We start from the raw sequence: 25,299 nt of genomic DNA on the forward strand, positions 1-25,299 counted from the left end.
AAGGACCCTGTGTTTGTACCTTTCAGTTCTGTGCCCATGTTCCCACCCTCATCCTTCCAAGTGCAAGATGGATGAACATGGTGCTGTCCTATAGGCCACCTCTCCTTTATTCCCTCCCCAAGACTCTTAGCTATCCAGCTCCCTTTGTGGTTTCCCCCGCCATTCTGAAGTGAATAGATATAGAGAAATTAAGGCAGAAAGAAGGGCCTAGAAATATTGAAGGTTCTTATTACAAAGTTGTAGCCAGAGAACATGGACTGGGGGGGTTAAAGAGACCTTGAAGGTCATCTGTCTAGTCTTCTGTCCTGTGCTTCAAGTAATAACTTTGGATTGGGCAAGTCTCACTTAGTAAGTTTCCCTGTCATTTCTTCCAGGACAGAAGAGGAAAGAAACTAACGGGTATTGAGCACCTACTGTGTGCCAGGCCCAGGCCAGGTACTTTACATAATTTATTTCCTTCTGTCCTCACGACTCTGTGAAGTATGGTTTTATTCTCATTTCATAAATGAGGAAATTGAGGCTCAAAGAAATTCAGTAATAATCCAAGATCATACTGAAAATGGCAAAACTTGGATTTGAACTCAACAGTCTGTCTTCAAAGGTCATTCTCTTCCATCCATGAGAACTCTGTTGCCATTACAGAGTAGTCGGTAATAAGGTTTGCCTGAGATTCCAGGTAAATAAGCAGGAGCTTAGGCCTTCCCATGACTGATTGCACCCAGGAAACAGGTTCAACAGGTGAACTAGCCTTCGCAGGTGGAGGGCCACTGGGGTCAGAGAGACTCACTGCTCTATCCTTGACTCAGCCTGTACAGCCAGAGAGAATTCTCCACAAACTGACTTTATGTTGTGAAACTACTGTCCTGTCTCCTGGAAGGACCCGAGCCAACAGCCTGAGTGGGAGTTTGGGTGAAAGCTCAGGGCATGGAGGTGTAGTTGTATTGGCTCCCTAAGAATTAACTATACCTCTGATGGCCAGCATTAGAATGGTCTGAGATTCTTAGCCCTGATGCCTTCCCATTAGTGACCTGGAGTGACGCAGCCATGCCTTTTCAGCATAGTATGTTGGGCTAGTTGGGCTGTGTTTTAGTTCCTGTCCTTTGTGTAGAGCAGCTGAGACATAAGCCAGATGGCTTAAACATCATTTATTTATTCAGTGAATGCCTGCTATGTGCCAGGTCCAAGCCAAGCCTAGTTCCTGGACTCATTTAAATGGCCAGGGTCCACTCCCTGCCCCCAAAGAGCTCCCATTCTACAGGGGTTTGGGAGTGGGCAGAGGATATGTGTCTATGGCACAATGCGATAGACGCTATACTAAAAGAATTCTACTTAGCCTGGTCCAGCAAAAGCTTCATCAACCTTTGACCAAGATCTTAGAGGAGGAGCAGGAATTTCCTGAGGAGCAAAGCTGAGGTTTGATAGGGCACGGTGTATCTGAGGAATAGTACAAATAGAACCTATGGCTCAGGGTGTTAAGCATGGAAATGGAATATGGAGAGATCAGCTGGGGCCACATTATGAATGCCATGGGCCAAAAAGTATCATAGTGAGAGTAGCAAGCTCCACCAAAAAGGAGCCTAGAGATGAAAAGAGACCAAGGTAGGAAAGAGGAGGTAAAGGAAAGAAATCTTCAATAGATAGAAGATTGAATATCCAATATCTTCAATGGATAGATATGTGAGAAGGCACAGTATAAGCTTAACCTTAAGGAGAGAATCCCAATGTCCTAATTGGTTGTTTTTAATTTATATTTATTATTTTGTTTACTGATTATAATTGTATATTATTTTAATATGTGTTCCTGCCTGATTATCCAAAATGAATATGAGGCATCCTGGGAGTTTGGGAGCATTGACAACCCTGTGCATGAACCTGCCGGTTTTACGCATGTGTTCTTAAGGCAGGAACTCTTGTTTCCTAGCACCTAGCACAATGGTTGGCACCAGGTAGAGGCTCTGAGAATGTTTGTTGAATGGGTGGATGAATGGAAGAGTGAGTGGTAATGACTGGGCTGACTAAGTTATTCTAGGCTGGGGAACTAATCACTTTCTCTGCTTTTGGAAGGGGATTTTAACTGTTGTTCTCTGCCTGCCTCGGTGGCAAGGAGGCTTTTGGAGTTGGGCCATTTCTGAATAGAATTTAGAAACTGTCACAGGGCTCCTGGGTAGATACAGCACTGTGTCTTGGGGGAATCCTCTATAAACATATACTAACTCTTGGGAATAAAAGGAACCCATGAAAGAAATGAGAGCAGGTTTGATTTTGGAAATTAGATCCAGCTTCAAGAGCAGTCCTTGATAGCCATCTGGCCTAGTGACATGTAATTCCCAAACTGTGGCCAGAAAGGCTGTGGTGCAAAATTTTCTCATGACCCCAGACAGCTCTTCAGATATACCATGAACTGCTATATGGTTGTTAATAGTCACTATTGCTTAAAGCACACCCACTGGCTGACAGGCACTGTTAGATACTTTACATCAGCTGTTCTCAAAGGGTTTGGTCTTGGGAACCTTCTATATTTCTAAAAATTTTTGAGGACACAGAAGAGCTTTTGTTGGTTAAACTATTGAAATTTACCAAATTAAGTATTAAAGTTGAGAAAGTTTAAAAATATTTGGTCACTCGTTTCAGAATAACAGTATTAGATCTATCATATTAATGTAAATAACAATTTTTAAATTAGAGATAACAATTTTCCCAAAAAGTGAGAAAAATGGTCTTGTTTTCACTTTTGCAAATTTATGTCTATCTTAATAGGAAAAGTTTAGATTCTCTTACATGCTTCTGGGGCTTCCCAGGTGGTGCCTGTGGTAAAGAATCCACTTGCTAATGCAGGAGACACAAGGGACGTGGGTTCAGTCCCTGATCAGGAAGATCCCCTGGAGAAGGAAACAGCAACCCACTCCAGTATTTCTTGCCTGGAAAATTCCATGGCTAGAAAAGCCTGGTGGGCTATAGTCCATGGGATCGCAAAGAGTCAGACATAGCTGAGTACGCGCACACACATGTGCTTCTGTATTCAGTCTGTTGGCAGTACATTATTTTGATGGAATTATGTTTTAAAAAAATTTAACTTCACACAGATACATAGTTGGAAAAGAGAAAGGTATTTTGATAGCCTTTTCAGATGATTGTTGATATTCTTCGCAATATGGAATCTGAGAACATATCAATAAAGTCTTTATACTCATTTACATTAAAATCTGTTGGTTCATCTAACACTTTGGGTGGACTTTATACCAGTGCATGACTCTGTGGTATCATGCTTTGATCGTTTGGAAAAATAGGTTCACTGAGTTATATAGATCTTGCAGATATTTTCCTGTTTCATTTTATAGTATCAAAAAATAACATTTGTTAATATCACCATCAATTTCATCATAAAGTCTTAAGTATTGGGAAGCTGTCAAGCTCATGGTTGTGGATGCAGCTTTTTCAAAATTCTAATTTTCACCTAAAACTTGAATTTTTATCATTGACCACAGAAACAGAATAGTTTTCCTTGGGGGTAATAGGCTTGTTTTGTTCATTTTCTGAGAAAATGTCTGCCAATACCCAAGTTTGAATAACCATAGTTTGTCAGTCATTCTTTGAAGTAAAAATGCTCCGTGAAAAATTGGCTTTCCCTTCCTTTGACTTTATCTCTTTTTTCCCCAGGAAAAACTAGAAAGTCCTAGCATAATGCTTCTCAGACAAAAACAGAAAAGTCTTGGGCCTGGTCAGATGAGAGCACAGGTACTAGTTTTACTGGGTGTGCATGCCAGCCCCCTGGGCTGGGAGTGGTCACAGTCTAGGGTCCTGGCTCCTTGAGAGCTCTGGGGATATGCCTATAGCACAGATACCTTGTGTGAGTAACTCCACACGTCCGGAGATTTGACATTTGCCCACAGAATGAAGCAGAATTATCTTGGAGCTTTTTTAGCAGATCCCAAATCTAGAGAACTTCTAGAACCTTTCCTTTCGCTCTTCCATCTTTTACCTAAGGCTAGACTGGAATCTGGAGAGGCTATGAATTTAACCTGAGATAAGAAGGAATAATTAGTTGTTGCCCAGGGTCTCTGGGTTGAAGAATCAGTTCCAACAGCCTTTCTGGTGAAGAAACATGGTTGGAATTTTCATTCATTCGATAAACATGTATTGATCATGTTCTTCATGTGAGATTACTGTAAAATTGTGTTAGCTGCTAAAAAGTACAGCTTGAGAGCAGCTAGTTGAAAGCCTGAATTGACTACAGGGCAATACAAGGTCACGATTTCCAAGAATTTGGAAAGTAGCAGGAGATTGCAGTCAAAGGAACTGTAAACCAAGAGTTTTTCTGCCAAAGCAAAAATTTGACAGTATTAACTGTATATAATATCTCCAGGGCTTGGGATTCTCAATACCCTCTGGCAATTAAAATAGAGATGAAAATATCAGAGAGAACAGTCCACAGGCTCCATTGGGAATTTTACCCAGAGGTAGGCACCAAGGCTTAGAGTTAAGACAACTTTGAGGGTGGCCCCCTAAAACTTCCTGGGCCTAGAAAGAAAGAATCTAATATACCAAACTCAGGACAGTAGATAAGCTAGTTTCCAGTGTAGACTTACTAAGAACAGACCAAAAAAAAAAAAAAAGACCAGCCCAGGAGCCTAGATAGTAGATTGAGCATCTCCTGTATAGATCCTTTGAGCTAAGTGCTTTGCATCTCTAATGTCACTTAATCCTCTGGGCAACCTTATGCAACATAGATGGTATCATCCCTGCTTCAGTTTGTACTTAATTAGCTTCCCAGGCCTTGTGTTTCTTCCTTTAACTAGAAAGACAGCCTGCCCTGTAAATTGACTTCCTTTGATGGCTAATCTTATTTATCATGTGTACCATTTCAGCTCTAGGGAAAGACACATTATTTCCATGAATAAGCAGTCTTGTAATCCTTGAGGAATACAATCTTCCAACAATCTTCCAGTCTTCCATACTTGCGACTGGAACCATTTGGTTGGAAGTCCAGGGTGGGAAGACAGCCTTTTACTATGGGAAACAACAATTTCAAGCAGTGTCTCACCAAACTGCCTGCCAGCTGTATTGCCATGGGGGTACTTAACAAATCCGACTTAGCCACCATATGCCCAGCTGAGCCTATGCCCTGTGGTGTACCATGAGGGATCCAGACAAGAATCAGACCTGGTAGTTGCCCTCTAGGAGCACAACCTAGTAGAAGGGACAGAAGATACAGGTAAATAAGTTTAGTAGAAGGCACAAATCTTGTCACCAAGGCCCAATGTGCTGTGGGGGTATGGAAATGGGAAAGAGAGGTGAATTGTAAGAGGGAATCTCTAGGAAAGCTTGGGTGAGATTGGATCTAGGCTGGGCTTTATTTAAGCCCTGCTCATCTACCTATTGATAAATGTGGGGAGAAAGAGGGGTTTAGGCAGAGGATCCCCTTTAGCAAAGGTGTGACATAGGAGAGCACAAGGAGTATTTGGGGAACTTAAGGAATTACATAGTGGAGTGAGGACAGAGGTTAAGATTCCTGAATGTCACCTTCAGTTCATTACATATGAGAGACTCGTGCATTCTCATAAAATACAGTGACTGTACATTCTATGTTTTCAACCCTAGTCCTGATTTTAAATATTTTTTCCTATTGCTCCCATCATGTTCATAATGAGTGCCATATGTTGAGTAGCATATATGCCTGACAGTGGACTAGGTGCTTTATCACAGTGCTCACAGCCAACTCTACAAGTCAGAACTCAATCCCATTTTATAGATGGGGAGGCACAGAATAAGTAGAACTTGCCCAACATTATACAGTTGGTAAGTGGTGGAGGCCCAGGATTAATTCCAAAGCCAGTATTGTTTCTTCTACACTCCAGCACCTCCCACAAGTACTTTAGGATCAAGTACAGTCACACAGGTCACATATTTACCTTATAAGAATTGTTTCACTTTTAAAAGAAAACAGCAAATAACGCTACACATTGTCATTTACATTGTACATTTGCGTTCTTGGTTGTTCCTATAAAACCATATATACTGTACTTTACAGGCCACATTAAAAATTTCAAGAATTATTTTACTCACCCAAGATTTTCATCTTCTGTAATAACTCGAACCTAACACTTGAAAATGAAGCTCCATTGTAGTAAAATTGCACATCCTGGTGTTTGCCTAAAAAATACAGTCACTTTACTCACCTCCTCCTCCTGGAGTTATTAATACTATGGCATCTTGTAGCTATGGAAAGTTTCCTGGGTGCATGTCTCAGAAAGGCCTCCTTTACCTTAACTTCTCTATCAGCCTTCCACCCTTACCATGAGATACTCACCACAAATGGGTTCTAGAATGCAATTTTCTTTTGTAGCTGCCACTAAGCAGCTGACTTGCTCACTGGACTGTCCGCTTGGCACAGACTTTAGGCAGCATCTCACACGAGTTCCATATGTAAGATTTCTTTTTCTCTCTCCCTGATATTTGTTCCCAAGGTCCTTGTAATTCCCCACATGTTTCAGTGTGCTACTGGTGGCGCTAGTGGTAAAGAATCTCCTGCCAGTGCAGGAGATGCAGGAGACCCCAGAGACGTGGTTCAGTCCCTGGGTCAGGAAGATCTCCTAGAGGAGGAAATGGCAACCCACTCCAGTATTCTTGCCTGGAAAATTCCATGGACAGAGGAGCCTGGTGGGCCTCAGTCCACAGGGTCACAAAGAGTCGGACACGACTGAGCGACTGAGCACACACGCACAGGCTCAAACACACATGCTTCTGGTACTACTGTTTCCTTTCTTTTTCTAGAAACCAGGGACCCAGGTCAGTGTAACTGTAACATTACAAATTTAAGGATACCCTGATGCCAACTTATTGTGAGAAGGTGATTTTATTTGAAAAAGATGATGCCATTTATTTTATTGGTAGGATGAAAGTGATACTTGTATTATTCCTTTGCTTAGGCCTCTGCAAACATGTTTTGCCTAGTGGTGGGTAAGTTTGGAAGGTATATCAGTTAACTATTATGTGCAACAAACCACCCCAAAACTTAGTGGCTTAAGACAATACCATTTATTATTTGTCATGAGTCTCTCGGTTGACTGGGTGTTTCTGCTGATTGGGGCCTACTTGGCTGATCTCAGCTATACTCATGTATCTGATCTACCGGCCAGTCAGCTGGGAAGACTCAGTTTTCCCCACAGGTCTCTCACATTCCTCCAGCAGCTAGCCTGGTCATGCTTATGTGGCATGGCAGAGGTGCAGGAGCGAGCAAGTCCAGCCATGCAAGGGAGCAAGTAGAAATGCATACACACTTTTCAAGCTCATGCTGGCAGCATGTTTGCTGACATTCGTTGGCCAAAGAAAGTGACATGACTGTCAGAGTGAGAAGGGACTACAATGCAAAGTTGCAGGATATAGGAAAGCCATTAATGGGGTCATTAGACACAGTCTCTCAAGCCACTATCCCTCAGTGTGACAGAAAACCTATAGACTTATATTTCTAGGTCAGCTTTGTCCTAGAAGGAAAGAGGAAAAATAATAATGATGATGACTGTATACTGGGACTGTACTATGGGCATGCACAGGGCTAGGCACTTTCCTTGTTTATGCACCCCCCTCATAACAGCTCTGCGCAGTAGGTAGGAAATCAGAAGTTAAATAACTTGCTCAAGGTCACCCAGCTCATTTGTGGTCAGGGAGGGATTAGAATTCATGTCAGTCTGACACCTAAAGCCCAGGGGCTTTTCACCACACCTCCCTGCTTCTCAGAAGCCCCTGGGTCTGCCTTACCCTCCAGCTCGGTTTTCAGCTGAGTTGATACTCTTTGGCTCCTCCAGAATGCTCCTGTGATCCTAATGGAATTGTGCAGCTCTTTGGGAATCCCACATGGTCTCCCAAACTGCGTTAACTGAAAGCATTTTTTTTCCTTTCAGGTGAGGATTGGTCTGTAGACTTCATAGACAGCCCAAGAATTGTGACCTCTCCCAGACATGCCACAGCAGGAAGGGCCGACTCATTAACCTTCAGAATCTGGAGACGTTGGGGCACTAGGGCATTTGAGCATGAGCTTTGGAGTCAGCCTCACTGGGGTTCAAATTCTATAGGGTTCAACCACTCACTCACTCTATAACCTTGGGCAACTTATTTGACTTCTTCTTGAAATGTTTCTTCTTTTCAAAAAAAAAAAAAAAAAAAAGATGAGAATAATAACACAGTTTGCAGAGCTGTTTACCAGAACTAAAATTGGGTAAATAAAGTGCCTAACCCAGTGCCTGGCACATAATAAGTGATGTCATCAGTATTGTTAATATTGTTTCTAAGCAGAGCCTTTCCCCTTCTGGGAAACCCTGTTTCTGTCTGTTGGACAGGTTCCCCCTACCACCAGCCAGTCTGTGCAGACTTGCTGCCTGCTGTGTCACCGGGAACGCAAAGGCTGGGAAGAAGGCCCTTCCCAGAACGGACTGGTGTTGCAGGGTGAGAAGCTGCCCCCTGACTTCATGCCAAAGCTCGTCAAGAATCTCCTAGGCGAGATGCCTCTGTGGGTCTGCCAGAGTTGCCGAAAGAGCATGGAGGAAGATGAAAGGCAGACAGGTCGAGAACATGCAGTGGCGGTAGGTAACCGCTGAGAAGGGGTCCCTGAATGCAGGAGTGCTGCCTGCCCAGAGAAGTTAGGCTGTTGAGCTGTGGCTGCCTTGTGCTCAGGTGGCTGTCCTCAGGCAGCACCTTCGCCCAGGTGCCAAAGAGGCTGCACCCATACAGCATTAGCAGCTTGTGGCCCACATTTGGGGGAAGAAAAGAGAGGTTTCAGGCAGCCCACCAGCCCCCAAGGACAGTGCACCGTGTGATGGCCGGCGTGGAGGCACTGGTAGATCGAGATCCTGACCCTCCCTGTGACTGTGCTGCCTTCAGCTCTGTGGCAGCTCAAAAACCAACCAGTAGGACATGGAAGGCAAAGGTCAGTTTGAGGGTCTGCAATGCCTCTGTTAGAAGGCTTCCAAGATACCCCATCTAACTGCCATCTCCTGAACCACAGAGGTCAGACTCCGCATTTTTCATTCCCCTCAGTCCCTCTCTCTAACCCAGAATCAGTTCAGCTTCAGGACTCCTGACTTAAAAACCTTTTTCCTCTCCTTGGCAGCTCTCAGGACTCCCCAAAGGCCACAGCTGACAGGCAGTCTCTGCCACTACCAGAATCTCTCATCACATCCACATACTTCACTTCACAGGGAGCACCGCAGCCCCTCCTGGCAAAGGCCTGGCCCATGTTTGCCCTTGCACCTGGAGTTGTGGGAACTGGGCCATTCCCACAGTTGGTGGGAGGTGCCCCTGGGGAAGCCAAGGCAGCAGAGGGCCAGCCCTGATGTTTACTGTTTTACCATGAGCCTTTTTCTTCCCCAGATCTCCTTGTCACACACATCCTGCAAATCACAGTCTTGTGGGGGTGATTCTCATTCCTCTTCGTCCTCCTCTTCATCGTCCTCTTCCTCGTCCTCCTCCTGCCATGGGAACTCAGGGGACTGGGATCCTAGTTCGTTCCTGTCAGCACATAAGCTCTCGGGCCTCTGGAACTCCCCGCACTCCAGTGGGGCCATGCCAGGTGGCTCACTCGGGAGCCCTCCTACAATCCCTGGTGAGTCTCCAAGCTCAGAAGAGAGCTCTCTCCATAAATGGAGAGAGTTGTGTTTTCCTAACCATTTTGTTCAAACAAATCAGATAGGTTATTAAAATAAATAAAAGTGGAGCTGTTCTGGTGGAAGCCAAGTAGGGAATCTAGCCCTTGACTATCTTGGTAGGAATCCTTTCCCCAAGATTCTGAACTTGAAAAATACGGCTGGCATTGGCTCTGATAACTGTTCCCATTGGATCCAAGAGGGGACCTGGTAAGCATTGGCTGAAGAGAAAGTGAAGTCGGCAAGGGCCTTGAAGGAATTAGAACTCAGGTCACCTGACTGCTGCAGCCGCACAGAGGGCCTGAGTGTCTCCTCTCCTCCATGCAGGGGATGGGTGCTTTTATAAAAGCACTGCACTTCCATCCACATGAGGTTGGCAGTGTGAGCTGCATTGATTATTAGCCAGTTATGCAGCTGTGTAAGCCTTTTTTAGACCCTGGGATAATGCTTAGCAACCCAAAGAAAAAATCTTGAGTTATTGCTGTACTTTCTAAATATGAATTACTGTCTACTTTTAAATGGAGGACTTGAGTTCTTCAAAGGGGTGCTACCCCCAGAATTGTGAGTGGAGCGATACATAATTCCAGTTATTTTGGTGCATGAGCCAGAGAGAGTCATCAAAGTGCTTTCCCACTTGTCCGCTGAAATTTGGGGCCACCCGAAAGTCTGGCATATCCTGGCTGCCTTGATGCACGTGGCCCAGAAGCAGAGCCTTGTCAGACAGGTCCTAGAGGAGCACTCAGAGATAGAACATACAACCCCTGTTTATGCCCAGCAAAGGTTTTATGACCTTGCATGGGACTGGCCTTCCTGGTGCCTTCTCCCTCAGGCCTGGCCATCTTCAGCCTGTCCATTTGCTGCCTGCAGAGAAATCTCTCCAACCTAAGGTACCGCTAGGCTTTTCCAAAAGCTCATGGGTCTGCCATGCTGAGAGACTGCCCAGGCATGTTGCCTCTGGTTACAGTAAGCAGGCTGCTGCAGCAGCGAGCCCTTGGGCCTCCTTCCCAGGATCTGGGCTCCCACTCTGACACCTCTCTCCCCCATCCGCCCACAGGTGAGGTTTTCCCCATCTCGGAGCACCACCGGCACTCAGACCTCACTGCTCCACCTAACAGCCCCACCGGCCACCACCCCCAGCCAGCGCCGCTGATCCCATCTCACCCCGGATCCTTTGGCTCACCACCCCACCCGCACCTGCTGCCCACCACCCCAGCAGTGCATTTCCCTGCCCAGGTTTCAGAATGCCCTGTTGCCGTGGCTGCTGCCCCCCACACCCCAGGGCCATGTCAGAGCCCCCACCTTCCCTCCACCAGCATGCCGCTCCTGAAGATGCCTCCTCCATTCTCGGGTTGCAGCCACCCCTGTAGTGGTCACTGCAGCGGGCACTGCAGCGGGCCCCTCCTCCCACCACCCAGCTCTCAGCAGCTCCCTAGCACTCACAGGTGAGTGGCACAAAGAGCAAACTCCCTGACGACTTGAACTTAAGAGTTTGGGGAAAACTTTGGGGTGGAAATTAAAGGGTATACTCTGTTTATGTTTTTTCTATAGTCTTTCCAGATATGAAAGAAATATGTTCATTTTTTTTTTTTAACTTGGGAAAATTTGTAAATGTATGAAAATTTTAAATATATGAAAGAAGAAAAAAATTCCTGGCAACCTAAAGATAAACTTTAACGCCACAATATGTTTTCTTTTTTTGACGTTTCTATATATCCATAACAAAATGAGGTCCACATTCTGTATTATTTTTGTGTGGTTACTTTTTAACATTATACCATCATCATTTCCCTCGTTAAAATTCTTCAAAAACTTTTTCAGTGGGCACGTGTTTTATTGTACAGCTGTGGCATAATTTATTTTATCATTACCCTATTCCTGGATATTCAGGCATTTGTAGATTTTTTTGTAGACTGTAATAAGCATCCTTGCACCCAAATGTCAGGAGTTCTGTCCTTAAAGTAGATTCCTAGAATTAACTCTTAAGTACTGAGAAAGTTTGTTTTAATATATATTTGAAAGATACAATTCTTTGGAGAAGATCTGTCTTTTTATAAATCAGATGTGTGTTGATGATGTATTTCTATTTGCCCACTCTAAAATCCCACCACCCTGATACAGCACTCCTAGCAGTTTTCTCTTGAATAGCTTTCCTGTGTGGTAGTGGTGGTGTCTGTCTGGTTTTTCGTTGTCCAGTTTCACTTAGTGCTGTTAGGTTCCCACATGGCTTCTGAACCTCAGCTTTAAAGGCTGGGAAATTCTTTGCTGTTCTCCAGTTGCTGAACATTTAGGTCATCCCAGCATAGCACATAGCATTTTAACATAAATAACATAAATAACGTCTTTGCCTAAAGCTTTTCACTCTTTTGGATTTTTCTCCTTGGAATAGATCTCTCAGTGAAAAAAGTTCTCAGTTTAAAGGATATAAGGAATTTTTTGCTTTTATTTTATTGAGAAAGGCTCTTAATACATATTGAAAAATTGCTTTCCAAAGGGGTCTCCAAGTTGATGTAACCATCAGTATTAAAGCACTAGGAATTTTTAACTGTGCTAATATAGTAGATGAATAATGGTCAGTTGGGGTTAAGCTTCTCTAAGCACCTTTTTATTTTGCACCACCCAATATGCAGGATCTTAGTTCCCAACCTGGGATTGAATCTATGCCCCCTGTAGTGGAAGTGGGAAGTCTTAACCACTGGGCCACCAGGAAAGTCCTCTAAGCACTGTGATAATGATTCCTGCCCCAGAGAACCTCCTTGGCTGCTCTTGTCCCACCCTTCCTCCTGGCACCCTTTGGCTTCAGCCCTGGAGCACTCCCACTGCTGATGGCCTACCCAGGACTCTGACTCTTCTAGCGCGAATTCTGGGACCTTTCAGACCTTTCCTTACCCTGGGAAATTAGTCCATATTACAAGATGCTTCCTGAAATCCAGAGGCAGAGCAGAGCAGTGCAGTGGGAGGGTGAGTCCTAGCTGCTCCTTGGGCAAAACGGTGAAGCACCCTGAGCCTTGGTCTCTTCTTTTACAGCGTGGGGATGGCAAAACCTGTTTTGCAGGATTTGCAGATTGTTAGAAATGATTTGCTGTGTACAATACCTGGCACAAACAGTAGCTCAAAATATGGCCCACAAGGCACATTTGCTTTCCTAACCTCAAGACATGGCTAAGGCAGCTCTGTGCAGTGGTGCGATCTCAATCAGAAGGACCTTTGAGCACGGTCCACTGTCACTTCCACTGTCAGGGGCCCGGATTCAATCCCTGGTCAGGAAACTAACATCCCAGAAGCCACATGGTATGACCAAAAACAAAACCACAATGTCAGGGTGGGGGAACCGTAGAGAAGGAAAGGACGTTGGCTTCCTTTGGATGTTCCAAGGAACCATCAGCCCACTAATCTGTTCAGACACCTACTTCCTGAGCACTTACTGTGGATAGGCTTGTGTACACACTGGGACCCAAAAATAGAAGTGGCATAGTCCATATCTTCAGGGAATGCACACTCTGGTCTGGAAGACAGATGGGTAAACAGACCGTCACTATAGTGTGTGATAGAGGTATACTTGGCACCCTCAGAGTCCAGAAGGCTCATGTGGTAGACTCGGGGAGGGGAAGCACGGGGAACCTTTCCAGAACAGTGCCATTGAGGGGGGCCCTGAGGAACAGCGGGGGTGTTTGCCTTGTTCTTAAAAGGGGCTCATTCTGTTTGCCTGCCTTGGTCTTTGTGGGATGAGGCAGATGAAGGTGATGCTGGGGCTGCTCCCCAGGCTCCTCACAGCGTGCTCCTGCCCTGCCTTTCCTCACCTTTGGGCCTGTCTTTTCTCCCAATTCAGCAGGGACCCTGGGTGCAAGGGGCACAAGTTTACCCACAGTGGCCTGACGTGCCAGCTTCCCCAGCCGTGTGAGGCAGACGAGGGGCTGGGCGAGGAAGAGGACAGCAGCTCAGAGCGTAGCTCCTGCACCTCATCCTCCACCCACCAGCGAGATGGGAAGTTCTGTGACTGCTGCTACTGTGAGTTCTTCGGGCACAATGCGGTGAGTGAGCCTTCCCAGGCCAGAGCAGGCTGGGGGCCAGCCGAGGGGAGCCAGGGGAGTCCCTTGCTCTTCCCAGGGCCCCACTTGCTCTTGGAGCTAATAATTGTGCTTGGACCCTGTGAGTCCTCACCAGCGCCTGCTTGCTAGATCCTCATGGCATATGGATGAGGTAGAGATTTTTCAAGTTTGCTACCTTTGCTCTTCTCATGGTTTCTCTTAAGATTGACATTTTTTCCTTAGGCAAAAAGAAAGGAAGTGGCAGAGGAAAGCTATGATTCTGATGAGTATGTATACATAATGTGCGTAATCACAGAGAAGTGAAGGCTTGTGCGTGATGAAGGCAGAGTGGAAGCCAAGGCTCTCAGTCCCCAGTGTGGGAGCCAGCCAGGGGACAGGCCGTGAGCACAGATGGCGCCAGGAAGGAGGCTCATAGCAGAGTACAGGCTTTCTCTGGACAGGGGGAGAAAGCAGTTCAGAAGTCTCATAAGGTGAAGAGGAAAGGGCTTCTGGCTAGGGGAGAGCAGTTGAGGACAGAAGAAATTCAAGCAGTTATGTTGCTGGTCACTTTTGAGCTAGAAGTTGTTATCCTCATTTTAGAGATGACAAAATTGAGGCTCACAAAGACTCAGTGAACCTGCCCAAGGTCATACAGCTTCCGAGTGACGAAGCCTGGGCTCAAACCTGCTTTCCTGGCTCCCAAGTCAGTGTGCTCGCAACACTGCTGCATACCTCCCACTCCTCCGCCCACCGCTGCCTTGGCTCCGAGCCTGGCTCAGGGCGAAGCCATTTGGCCTCTGTGGCTGTGGTAGAAAGAACAGTTGTCTTACTTCTCACCACATGCTTGGTGCCCGCGGGTGGGAGTGCTCCGGGCTTCCCAGGCCCAGGGTGTAACGTCAGCACCTCCCCTCCCCCAGCCACCCGCTGCCCCGACGAGTCGGAATTATACCGAGATCCGAGAGAAGCTTCGCTCAAGGCTGACCAGGCGCAAAGAGGAGCTGCCCATGAAGGGGGGCGCACTGGGCGGGATCCCTGGGGAGCCCGCCGTGGATCATCGAGATGTGGATGAGCTGCTGGAATTCATCAACAGCACGGAGCCCAAAGTCCCCAACAGCGCCAGGGCTGCCAAGCGGGCCCGGCACAAGCTGAAAAAGAAGGTGGGTGTGGGGGGAGCCCAGCTCTACCACCTCTTTTCCCCCGAGGACTCCCTCGCCCCCAACCCCCAGGACTTCTCGGGCATGAATAGTGCTGGCTGCCAAAGGCCTTGGCAGGGCTTTTTTCTCTGAGAAGGTCTGAATGAGTTTGGGAGGCATCGGGGTAAGGGAGCCAGGGGTCCAGTGATTGGAGGAAAAACAAATCCTGGCGTCAGAAGCCGCTTGCTGGCTTCCTCAAAGCTTAGGACTTGCTTCAGTCAGTCAGTCATATGTTCATTCAGCAAACACTTCTGCAAATGCTTGGAGCCAAATACGATGCAGTTAGCTTCTTACCCTGGAAAAGCTCAGTCCAGTGGAGAAACAACACTGGACAAGCATATTACTGTGCAACAAGTGCTGGGATGAGGGAAGCCCCCATCCTGCCTGAGGCACTGGAAATGGCTGGACCACCAGGCTGCCTGGGGAGCTGAGTTGTAGAGAGTGAGTACAGATTAATCAGGAGCACCCTCCTGGCAGCGGGCATAGCACATCCACAGCAGTTTTTAAAGCCAGAGCTCACACCCAGGAGAAGGCAGGCAGATAGCAGAAGTGAGGAATGGTATTGCTCAAGAGCTCTGACTTGATCCTACAGCTGAGGGGGGTTCACCCAAGGGCTTTAATCACACAATGCACTCACCAGATGGGCTTCCCAAGGTGACCATGTAGCAATATGGAAGGCAGCCTGAAGGAGTGATCCTCCAGGCCAGAGAACCAAGAGCCAGGGGAGAGGTGATCAATAGTGGGCCTAGAGCAGGAGAGCTGGAGTTTTCAGAGGAGGCAGGCAATCTCTTGATTTCAGGTCAAGGAGATGATAGAGTCAGGGTGTCTCCTAGGTGTTTGCCAGGGTGGCTGGCAGGATGGCATGCTTTACTGAGCACAGGTGGAATTGGCAGAAGACGGAATTCAGTTGGGGCACAGTGACTCAGAGATTCTCAGAGGTCCGAGTGGAGATGGCGATGTGGGGCTGGGAGTTGCTGGCATGGAGATGTAATTGAAGCCATGGGAATGACCCATCCTAAGGACTGAGTGAACTCCTCCCAGAAGGCCGAGGACAGGGGAGCTGTTCCTGGGCAGCCCTGCCGCCAGGCGAGCAGCAGAGCTTGATGACTCGTCCCCTGCCACCTCATTACCTCTTAGCCTGCCTGCCCCCAGCTGTGTCTGCACAGTACCACACTCAGGAGCTCAGCAGCTGAAGAGAATGGGTTTGACAGCCAGCTAGCTCCAGGTCCTGGGTGGTCAAACAGCCCTGGTGCTCTGGAAAACAGCAGTGCTTCTCCATCTTTTTCCAGCCCAAAGGACAAAGCAGGATCCCTTCCCTGCACCCTGAAGTAGTAAACCAAAGGGTCATTCCACTGCCTTCAGAAAGGGGTCGGCATTTGCTGTCTCCTTGCCAGCACTGCCTGGCCAGAAGTGTGCAGTTGGCAGAAGTGGTCTCTCTGGCCTTTCCTGGCCTCCCAAGGCTGTGGGTTCCCGGTTAGGTCCCAGGGAACACACTTCACAGTTCCCAGGCCTGGTATGTTTTTCATAAATTTCTGCCTGGATATCCTTTCTCCTTCACCTCTGCCCCCTCCTTTCCCCTCTAAAAACCTCCTCCCAAGCCCAGTTCAGATGTTTCCTCCTTCGCAGTCTTCCTCAGGTAACATCCACTATGCTGTGGCTGCATCTCGCACATCTCTCTAGTCTGCCATTTATCATTCTCTATTCACAGTTCAGAAACTGCCTGCACAGCTCCCATCTGCCCCACCCAGTCTAGAGTCCAGGATACAACACAGAGTAGGCAGTTCTGATGTCCTGTAACTAGTGATCATGGTCATTATCTGTTTATACATCAGCCTCCTCCACAGTACCCCTCCGTCACCTCCCAGACTTAGCTACAATCCACCAAAAACACAGCTTCCACTATGAAAGGCATCCACCCACTACCCACCTGGGGAGACAGACGAAGCTGGGTATTTTTCTGTTCCCTCGTACCATTTCCAGCCATGACTCTTCAGTATCCTAATCCTCGCTCCTTTGAAACCGACCCTGGGTCTGTCATCTGTAACCTCTCACCACTACTCCTCTTCATCCACTGAAGACTGTCACCTGGCTTCCTTTCTCAGGCCAGTTCAGATCCCTTGAGTATCATTCATTCACTCTCCTACCAGTCCTCTCAGCTCCTCATTGTCCTTCCATTGTGCCCACTTAGAAAAACCACAGTCCTGGGTTCAGCCCCAGCCTGCCTCTCTCCTACACCTTGAGGTGCTAGATTGAATCTGTCTTTGGCACCCTGGCCAAGTAGTCTCCCACCTGCCTGAGCCCCCACTTTGCTGTTCTCTAGTCTTCTGAATCATCACTTCCACTCACCCCAGCCTCTCTGTTAGACCTCCATTCTGCTCCAGCTGCCAGCCTCTCCCCACCCCTACCTTACTTTTTGGCAGATAACTCACTTCCTGTTTCAACAAGGATTCAAAGCCAGTGGAGAGGCACTGTCCTGCAGAGTTCTTCCTGCATGAAGGAAGAGTTAGCCCTTTTCCTACGTAAAGCCTGTGCTGTCCTTCTTGCCTCCTCAGCCTAATACCACTTCCTGCTGTGTGGCTTCAGCCTCTCACTGTGCCCAGTACTCTGTTTTTTGAAAGCAAACTGTCCTTTGAGCGTACAGCCTCTCTTAACCACCCCGGTCTCTTTCCTCATCACACAAAAACGTCATCTGCATTTACTCCTGTCAGCTCACTGCAAATTGTCTTCTACCTCCACTCCTCCATAGAGCCACTAGTGACTTCTTTGTTGCCAAATCATTTTCTCCTGTTCCATCTTCTTTTCCTCTAGGCAGATCTCACCTTTATTCTCTTTTTCAAACTCTGTTTTCTTTGGCCCCTCCAACCTCATTCAAGTGGGGGCAGGGAAAGGGAAAGGGGAGGCCACGTTTTCTACATCTCACTTCATCTCTGCCCTCTGTCCTGTGTCCTTTGTGAGCACGTCTTCCTCTGCCTGGCCCTCCTCCTTAAAGACAGCTCCCTGGGAGAGAGCCGTCTGGATAGTGTTTCCTCCCAGGTCATTATGTCTCCGTGTTTCCCCCTGCACTTCACAGTAGCATACCCTACCCTGGTGGGTACCTCCTCACGGACATTCTACAGGTACCCAAACTGAGCGCATCCCAAACTGAGCTTGTCACCTTTCTCCAAAAGAGCCCACTTTGCCTTCTCCGTTGTCTGTCTAGTTAATAGCACCACCATCCACCTAGTTGCCTCAACCAGAACCCCAGATGCCATCTGGGGAGGACCACATCATGGTGATGGAGAGCAGCAGGCCTTGCAATTGGACCAGTTTGAAACCCGGCTCTGCCGTACTTGCTGTATGACCTTGGGCAAATCATTTAACCTCTAAGCCTCAGTTTCTTCCTCCATAAAATGAGAATAATGGTAGAACCTAAAATTCAAGGCTTTTGTGAGAATGAAATGGAGTGATGCACAGAAAGGTTGGGCAGAGGGAACAGAGTAGTTGCTGCAGAAACAGTAGTGATGGTTGATGATGTTTTCATGACTCAGCTCGTTCTCTCCCCGACCCGTCACCGAACAGTCCTGGCCATGTGACCCCCTCCAGTAGCTCACACCATCCACTTCTTTCTACCCTACTGGCACTGTTTAAAAAGCCTTCAGTAACTGAACGTTGCCCATAGGCTCAAATCTAGGATCAAATATGGCCTGCGGGGCTCTTGAGGATCTAGCCCCTGCTTAGCTTGCCAGCTTCATCTCTCAGTCTGCCCCTGTGGCCTTCCAGCCCACTCTACTCCACCCAAAAGAAATCTGTGCTCCAGCTGCCTTCTAGTATTTGCATTCCCTAAATATTCTGTGTGTTCCCATTTCCCAGCCTTTCTTCTACTTTTTATCTAGAATATGTTTGTCTCACACGTCCCAGGATAATCCCACTTACCCTTCAGTGCTCAGTGAGATATTGCCTCCTCTGGGAAGCACCTCCTGATGGCCCAGTCTGGGTCCCAAGAGCACCCTGTGCTTTTTCCCCGTTACTTTTCACACTGTCTCTCAGAATTAAACAGTCTGTTCGCACGTCCATCTCCCCCAGCAGACTCAAGTCAGTGAACAGAGAGTGCCCAGAGTCCAGCCCAGTGCCTCATATAAGGTCACAGGTCAAGAAATGATTGTCAAATGATACTGAAAAACGTGAGAACTTCTGAAGATCACCCCTGGGTATGCTTTCCTGACTCACCACTTAACTAGCATGTAATCTTGGATCAGTTCCTTAACTCTTTCCAAAGTCGAGTTTCCTCATCTATAAACTGAGGATAATGACACAGCAAGGGCAGTTGTGGGGATTAAATGAGGCAACATGGGAAGGTACCAGGCTTTTGGTGCATAGCAAAAATGTGTGGTTCCATGCTTTTTCCTTCTCTCATTACAAAATTATACATGATTCCACATCATTCCCTCTACACTAGTCGTTTCACACTTGTATAGCAGCAAAAGTCCTTTCTGCAATTGAAATTGTCCTCAGGCCCTCAATTCCTAACAAATGAAAGCAGAGCTGTTCTGGCACAGAAGAAGAGCAAAGTGAAGGGCCTTCCAGTTCTTTGTCCATCGCCATGACCTCAGAGCTCTGCCTGTAGCCTTGAACTCCACGGCTTACAGCCTGATTATTGCCCAGAGAAGGGGACACACCCTCACTGAGGTGTCCTGATGGTGACCCTGTGACATAAATAGGTTGGTGGTTGTTCTCCCAAATTTATAAATGGAGATCGTAAGGTTCAGGGAGAATAAGTGATTTGTCCAACGTTCCACAGTTGTGGTCCTAGTCAGCTATAGAACCAGCCTGTTAAAAAGATGAGAGGATAAATGTATGCCCCCTGGGGCAGAGGGTCACCCTCCTTAAGTTGACATGTGGTGGCAAGCCCTCTTCTCACACAACTTATCCTGTTCCTCCCCCTCCATTCCCAAATGAAGTCATCTGGCCCCTAGCACATCACTACCACCTCATTCCCGTTGGCTTTTGAAAACTGTCTCCTGTCTCCCTCTAAAGGCCCCCTCAGCCTGCTGGTGCCTTGAGGTTGGGCAGAGCTGGTGCCAGAGGTTAGGGGTGGGGTGACTCAGAGCCCACAGACTTGCTTTCACTCTCCGATCTGACTATCTATGCTGAGTGGCAGAGTCCAGCCTCCCTCAGCCTCCTGGTCCTCACCTGGGCAAAGGGGCTGCTTTTACCTCTTGCTGTGGGGCCCCTTGTCTGCCACTGGGCATGCTTTAGGTGTGCCCTTGATTCCTTGAGGCCAACTAAGCAGTGAGTAGCCTTCCTATGGGAATTTGGCCCTCTCCAGTAGTACCCATAGGCAGCCTCAGGGGGGCACACACATTTCCCAGCCACCCAGAACAGTGTGATCTACCATGGTATCTCACAGCCCCACATCTATCTTCTTGAAAGACCTACATGTTGTCATGGCTTTTTTTCTCCTGCCACTTGCAGAATTGGAGAGAATGCCTCCATAGTAGCAATCTTCCTTACACGTATCCCCACTTTGGACTTCACTCCAGAATTACCGTCCCCATTTTGCAGATGAGTCCACTGAGACTCAGCAAGTGAGTGAATTGCTTAAGCTTATCCCTGGGAGGGAGATCCTATCCCTTTTGAGATCCTATAACTTTTTTAGGCCCTAGGACTGATTCTAGGGCCCTGGATGAACAAGCTGTAAAAACCCTACCCTCTGTTGGTGTAACTGCCTCCATCCCCACGACATGCACCTGTCAGATTGCATTTCATCCTTGTTACTGTAGGGTGAGCAGGCCAGGATTGCCAGGCCCTGCTTCTAGCCAGTTAGTGGGAAAGCTGGGCTGAAGGCAGACGTGTCAGGTGTCACACTGTGCCTGGCAGCTGCCAAGCCTCTGCTGAAACTGCCTCTTGTCTTGGCAGGAAAAAGAGAAGGCCCAGTTGGCAGCAGAAGCTCTGAAGCAAGCAAATCGTAGTGTTTCTGGAAGCCGGGAGCTGAGGCCTGCCAGGGAGAGTCTTTTGGGGTGGCCCGATCGGGAGCTGGATCGGGTCAACAGCTTTCTGAACAGCCGTCTACAGGAGATCAAGAACACTGTCAAGGACTCCATCTGTGCCAGCTTCAGTATGTGTGAGCTCAGCGTGGACAGCAATGGCTTCTCTAAGGAAGGGGCCACTGAGCCAAAACCTCAGAGTCTAGCCCCCTCAAACCCCAGTGGCTCCTCAGAGCAAAGGCCTGACATTAACCTTGACCTGTCCCCTTTGACTTTGGGCTCCTCTCAGAACCATATGTTGCAAGCTCCAGGAGAGCCAGCCCCACCATGGGCAGAAATGAGAAGTCCCCACCCACCATGGACAGAGGTGAAGGGCCCCCCTCCTGGTATCATCCCTGAGAATGGGCTAGTGAGGAGACTCAACACCGTGCCCAACCTTTCCCGGATGATCTGGGTCAAGACACCCAAGCCAGGTAACCCTAGCTCTGAGGAGCCAAGCATAAAGGGGGCCCCTGGTTGCAAGCAGGAGCTGCCTGAGCCTGTGGCCTCAGGTGGGAAGCCACGGAAGGGCAAGAGACAGGGTAATCAGGCCAAGAAGAGTGAGGTGAGCCCAGCTTCCCAGTCCCCAGCCTGCCTTGAGACTCCCAGTGCCAAGGGCCAGACCCCTAGCCCCAAGCAGCCAAGCAAGGCCCCAGAGCCTCCCAGAGTGGACAGCTGTGCTGAAGCTGGAGAAGGGAGCCAGGGGACCCGACCAGGACCAGGCTGGGCTGACAGCCCCAAAGCTGACAAGGAGAAGGGCAACTCCTGGCGAAACTGGCCAGGTGAAGCCAAGGCACGGCCTCTGGAGCAGGAGTCTGTACAGCCCCCAGGCCCAGCAAGGCCGCAGAGCTTGCAACAGGGCAAGGGCCGCAGCCGCCGGAGCCGCAACAAGCAGGAGAAGTCAGCCTCCTCCTTGGGTGAGTGCACCAGGAACTGACTGACTGATCGACCCCCACCCAGCCAGGCCATGGGGTGGAGGGCAGTCCTTACATGTGAGCAGCATTGCCCCAGGAGCATGACCCAGAGGCTGCTGTGAGCACTGAGCCCTCCTGGCTATGTCTTCCTAGACGATGTGTTCCTGCCCAAGGACATGGATGGGGTGGAGATGGATGAGACTGACCGGGAGGTGGAGTACTTCAAGAGGTAGGTGTGAGGCTGCCTGCTCTCCCACTCATGGTGGACTCCTGCCCCAGGTAGGGACACAGGTAGCCAGGATGGATCATCTGAGAAGGTGCAAGGGACTGGGAGCAGGAGGGATGTCAGTTCCCAAGAACGAGGGCTTTCTCCAGTTTTATTCACGTGCATTTCTCTGTTCTTGCCTGGATTGAGTTTTGGGGTCAGAGTCTTATCTAGGTTGGGGGAGAGAGCCATATACATACAATCCAGTGATAAGAGTTATTAGAGGAGTTAAAGGCATGGGGCTAGGGCCTAGGAGTGGCCAAGCTGAAGGATGGGGTGGCCAGGGCAGCCCTCCCCAAAGAGGCGGTAACCAGACTGAAACCTGAGGAATAGGAATGAGTGGACCAGATAAAATGAAAAGGGTTTGAGGGCAGGAGAAATACATCATCCTGGGAGGAACAGAAGGCATCCCAGTTTAGCTAGAGTAAAATCCAGGGTGAGGAGGCCGGCTGTATGCTAAGGCAGGTCACTCTTCACACACTGCCCCTTAGGCATGTGGGCACCTCATCGGGCAGCCCCATACTGTTAGACCCAGACACCTGGGAGTCCGAGGGGTTGTACAGAGCTGACCTGGTTTCCTTAGTGGCCAGGGCTCGCAGGTCTGGAAGCAGGTCCAGTGGGGAGAAGAGAGAACCTCTTGATTGTGCCCCGCACCCCACCCCCTGCCTGGGCATCTCCCAAACCCAACAGGTTCTGTCTGGATTCTGCAAAGCAGACGCGTCAGAAAGTTGCTGTGAATTGGACCAACTTCAGCCTCAAGAAAACCACTCCCAGCACAGCTCAGTGAGGTATCAAGACCCCTCGAGTGTTTTCGTGCACCCCTTCTTCCCATGCTCTGCCACGTTTTGTGCCACTGTCAGGCCATTTCACACCCTGGGGCACAGGGAGTTGGACTAGGTGCTTTGCCAGCCGCATCTCCTTTCCTGAGAGCCCTCCTGTCCCTGTTCCTGAAGGGCCTTTCCAGCACTGCCATCCCCTGGGGTGTCCCTGCCAGGCCTCTAAACTTCCCTCACTAGCCACCTCCCAAAGTGCCCAGGGGGCCATGGGCCTTAGAGGGTTGCCCCCACCCTTGACATTATCGGCCTCAGGATTGAATCTCATTGGCCTGGTCTGGCTCCTCTATGCAGGCTACCATGGTGCTTCCCAGCTGAAGCCATGCAAAACGGACCCAGCCCCAAGAGAACAGTGAGAGGGCAGTCCCGCTAGACCAAGGCCTTGGAGGTCATTTAGGCGTAGAGGCTAGGTGGGCCCTCTTCCTCAAACAGGATGGGTTCCATGAGGAAACTGGTACTGAAGCTCCCTCCTGGAAGAAGAGCCTGGCCCCCAGCTGGGCTCTGGCCTCCCCTCCCAGCCACCTGCACAGGTCTTTTTATCTGAAATATTGACATATCAGATGTTGTTCTAGGCTAAAAACAGAAAACTGAGAAGGCAGTGGGGCTGGGAACCCCCAGGGCAGAAGAGAAGACTGGCTGGCTGGCAGGCCTTGGGACTTAATGGCTGTACGGAGCCATAGTTCACCCTAAGATGCGTGCCCAGCGCTGGGCCTCTCAGGCTGGCGAGCATACAGCTGCCTTTGAGGCAGTAGGGAGCTGGGGCAGGTGGGCTGAGCTCACCCCTCAGGAGGACGTCCTCTCTTGTCCCTTTCCCCTTTCCCCAGTGCCAGGGCAGCAGACTTCTTGGACCCTTGACTGAGTCCCTGAGTCCCCTTTTGAGTCAGGATCCCCCCCACCCTTGACACTAGCCTCTGCTTCCCAGGCAGCCCAGGGCTGGGCTCCCTGTAGGCTGGTCACGTTTGTACTAACCCAGAGTCAGGATAGTCCTCAGACTCACCTCAGCTCCTCTGCTCTGTGGGCCTGGGCTCCCTGATCCTTTGTCATAGTATGTCCACGCCCCCCAGGAGCTTCTGCCAGGGCCAGGGTGCCATCCTGCCTTTCTTCACCACCTCCACAGGAGCCAGGAGCTACCAGAACCCCAGGCACCTTCATCTGTTGCCCCTTTTGAGAGAAAACAAGTCACACTGCTTTTCCCAGCCCAGTGCCCCTGTCATGTAGGAAGCCTCATCCAGCCATCTTCTCTCACTCCCTCCTGACTGATCTCTTTCTCAAGACGGGGGTGCTCCCCAATAAATGCCCTCCTTTGACGTTCTCCACCCTTCTCATAGCCTTGACTGTGAGCCCTGAGTGTGTGAGAGCACTGCCGGTGCAGGCTGGAGACCCAGCCTGGGCCAGGCACCTGGAGCCGGAGGTGGGAGTCTGAGAGCATAGGTGATCTCTCCACGGTCAATGGGAGAGGCTGGGCTCTTCCTCCACCCTGGCCTACAGCTGGGGGTCTGGGTTCCTCAAGTGTTGTCCTCATTCCTTGAGATTCAGGATGATGTTCAGTGGGGCAGGGGTTCTGTCTTAACCTTCGTCCTCTGCTGGAGGTGATGGGGAAAGTCTGTTCAGTGTTTTCAGCCCAGTGGACAGAAATAGCAGGCAACTGTTCCTGCCTCCATGGGGACCTGTGGAGACTTCGGAACCAGCACAGGGAGGCTGCTTTGAGGCCGTTTCTCACCATGTGGCCATACTCTTCTGTTTTCTCAGCCCCTGCCAGAACCAGCTTAAGGGTGTCCTGAGATCCCAACTGCCAGCCGAAGGTCTACAGTTTTCTCCGTCACATCCCCACCTACCTGCCCAAGACCCCACTCCCCGCTCCACCATCCTGGACCAACCAAAAGCTGAATAGATGCTGTTCATGCTGGGGCCCCTCAGGACCTCCGCAGAGCCGCTTCCTGGTGCTACGCAGCCTCCACACTCAGAGCCCGGAGGCTGGGCTGGCCTGTGGGCTTGGGGGCTGATGGTACTGCTGGCCCAACACTGCTCTTTTTGTGTTTGGTTTTTTGTTTTTGTTTTACTTGTTTTTCAATTCTTTACTTTTGATACTGTGAAAAATCTTTCCTGCCGAAAGATAAAGCAACATTTGGACACAGAGTCAGTGTGTTGATTGAAGGTTTACTCATCCGGGTGGGGCGTGAGGGTGAAGGATGTACTCAGAGACATTGTAGTCTGCCTTAGTCATTAACTTTCCTGAGCGCGTGCTACAAGAGGTTGGCATCAATTCCACTTAATTCTGTCAGCAGTGCTAAGTAGAACTATTAGCCCATTTTACGGATGAGGAATTAAAGCCAAGACAGCAAAGAGACTACTGAGCTCAGTTTGGCCAACTAGGATCCCAGGTGGTGCAGTGGTAAAGACTCGGCCTGCTGATGCAGGAGATGCAAGAGACT

At 49.0% G+C, this 25,299-nt stretch overlaps 1 protein-coding gene across 22 annotated transcripts in view; it reads left to right on the plus strand.

Moving 5' to 3' along the window:
- FAM193B (family with sequence similarity 193 member B) overlaps positions 1-25,003 on the plus strand; it is a 30,863-nt gene extending 5,860 nt beyond the window's left edge. For 4 of the 22 annotated variants that reach the window (XM_044947736.1, XM_044947735.1, XM_044947738.1 and 1 more), the window contains 9 exons: positions 375-435; positions 8,334-9,000; positions 9,104-9,595; positions 10,690-11,077; positions 13,462-13,663; positions 14,578-14,817; positions 20,749-21,772; positions 21,923-21,998; positions 24,617-25,003. In XM_044947736.1, coding sequence (XP_044803671.1) covers positions 8,940-9,000; positions 9,104-9,595; positions 10,690-11,077; positions 13,462-13,663; positions 14,578-14,817; positions 20,749-21,772; positions 21,923-21,998; positions 24,617-24,758 — 2,625 coding nt within the window. In that variant the 5' untranslated portion in view covers positions 375-435; positions 8,334-8,939 and the 3' untranslated portion in view covers positions 24,759-25,003. Of the gene's footprint in view, positions 1-374; positions 436-8,333; positions 9,001-9,103; positions 9,596-10,689; positions 11,078-13,461; positions 13,664-14,577; positions 14,818-20,748; positions 21,773-21,922; positions 21,999-22,724; positions 22,823-24,616 lie in introns of those variants that run through there. The other 18 variants (XM_044947745.1, XM_044947742.1, XM_044947744.1 and 15 more) reach the window with 16 other exon arrangements.
- Positions 25,004-25,299: the final 296 nt, after the last annotated feature.

The sequence above is a fragment of the Bubalus bubalis genome, chromosome 9 (assembly GCF_019923935.1).
Source record: "Bubalus bubalis isolate 160015118507 breed Murrah chromosome 9, NDDB_SH_1, whole genome shotgun sequence".
In the NCBI taxonomy this organism is placed as follows: Eukaryota; Metazoa; Chordata; class Mammalia; order Artiodactyla; family Bovidae; genus Bubalus; species Bubalus bubalis.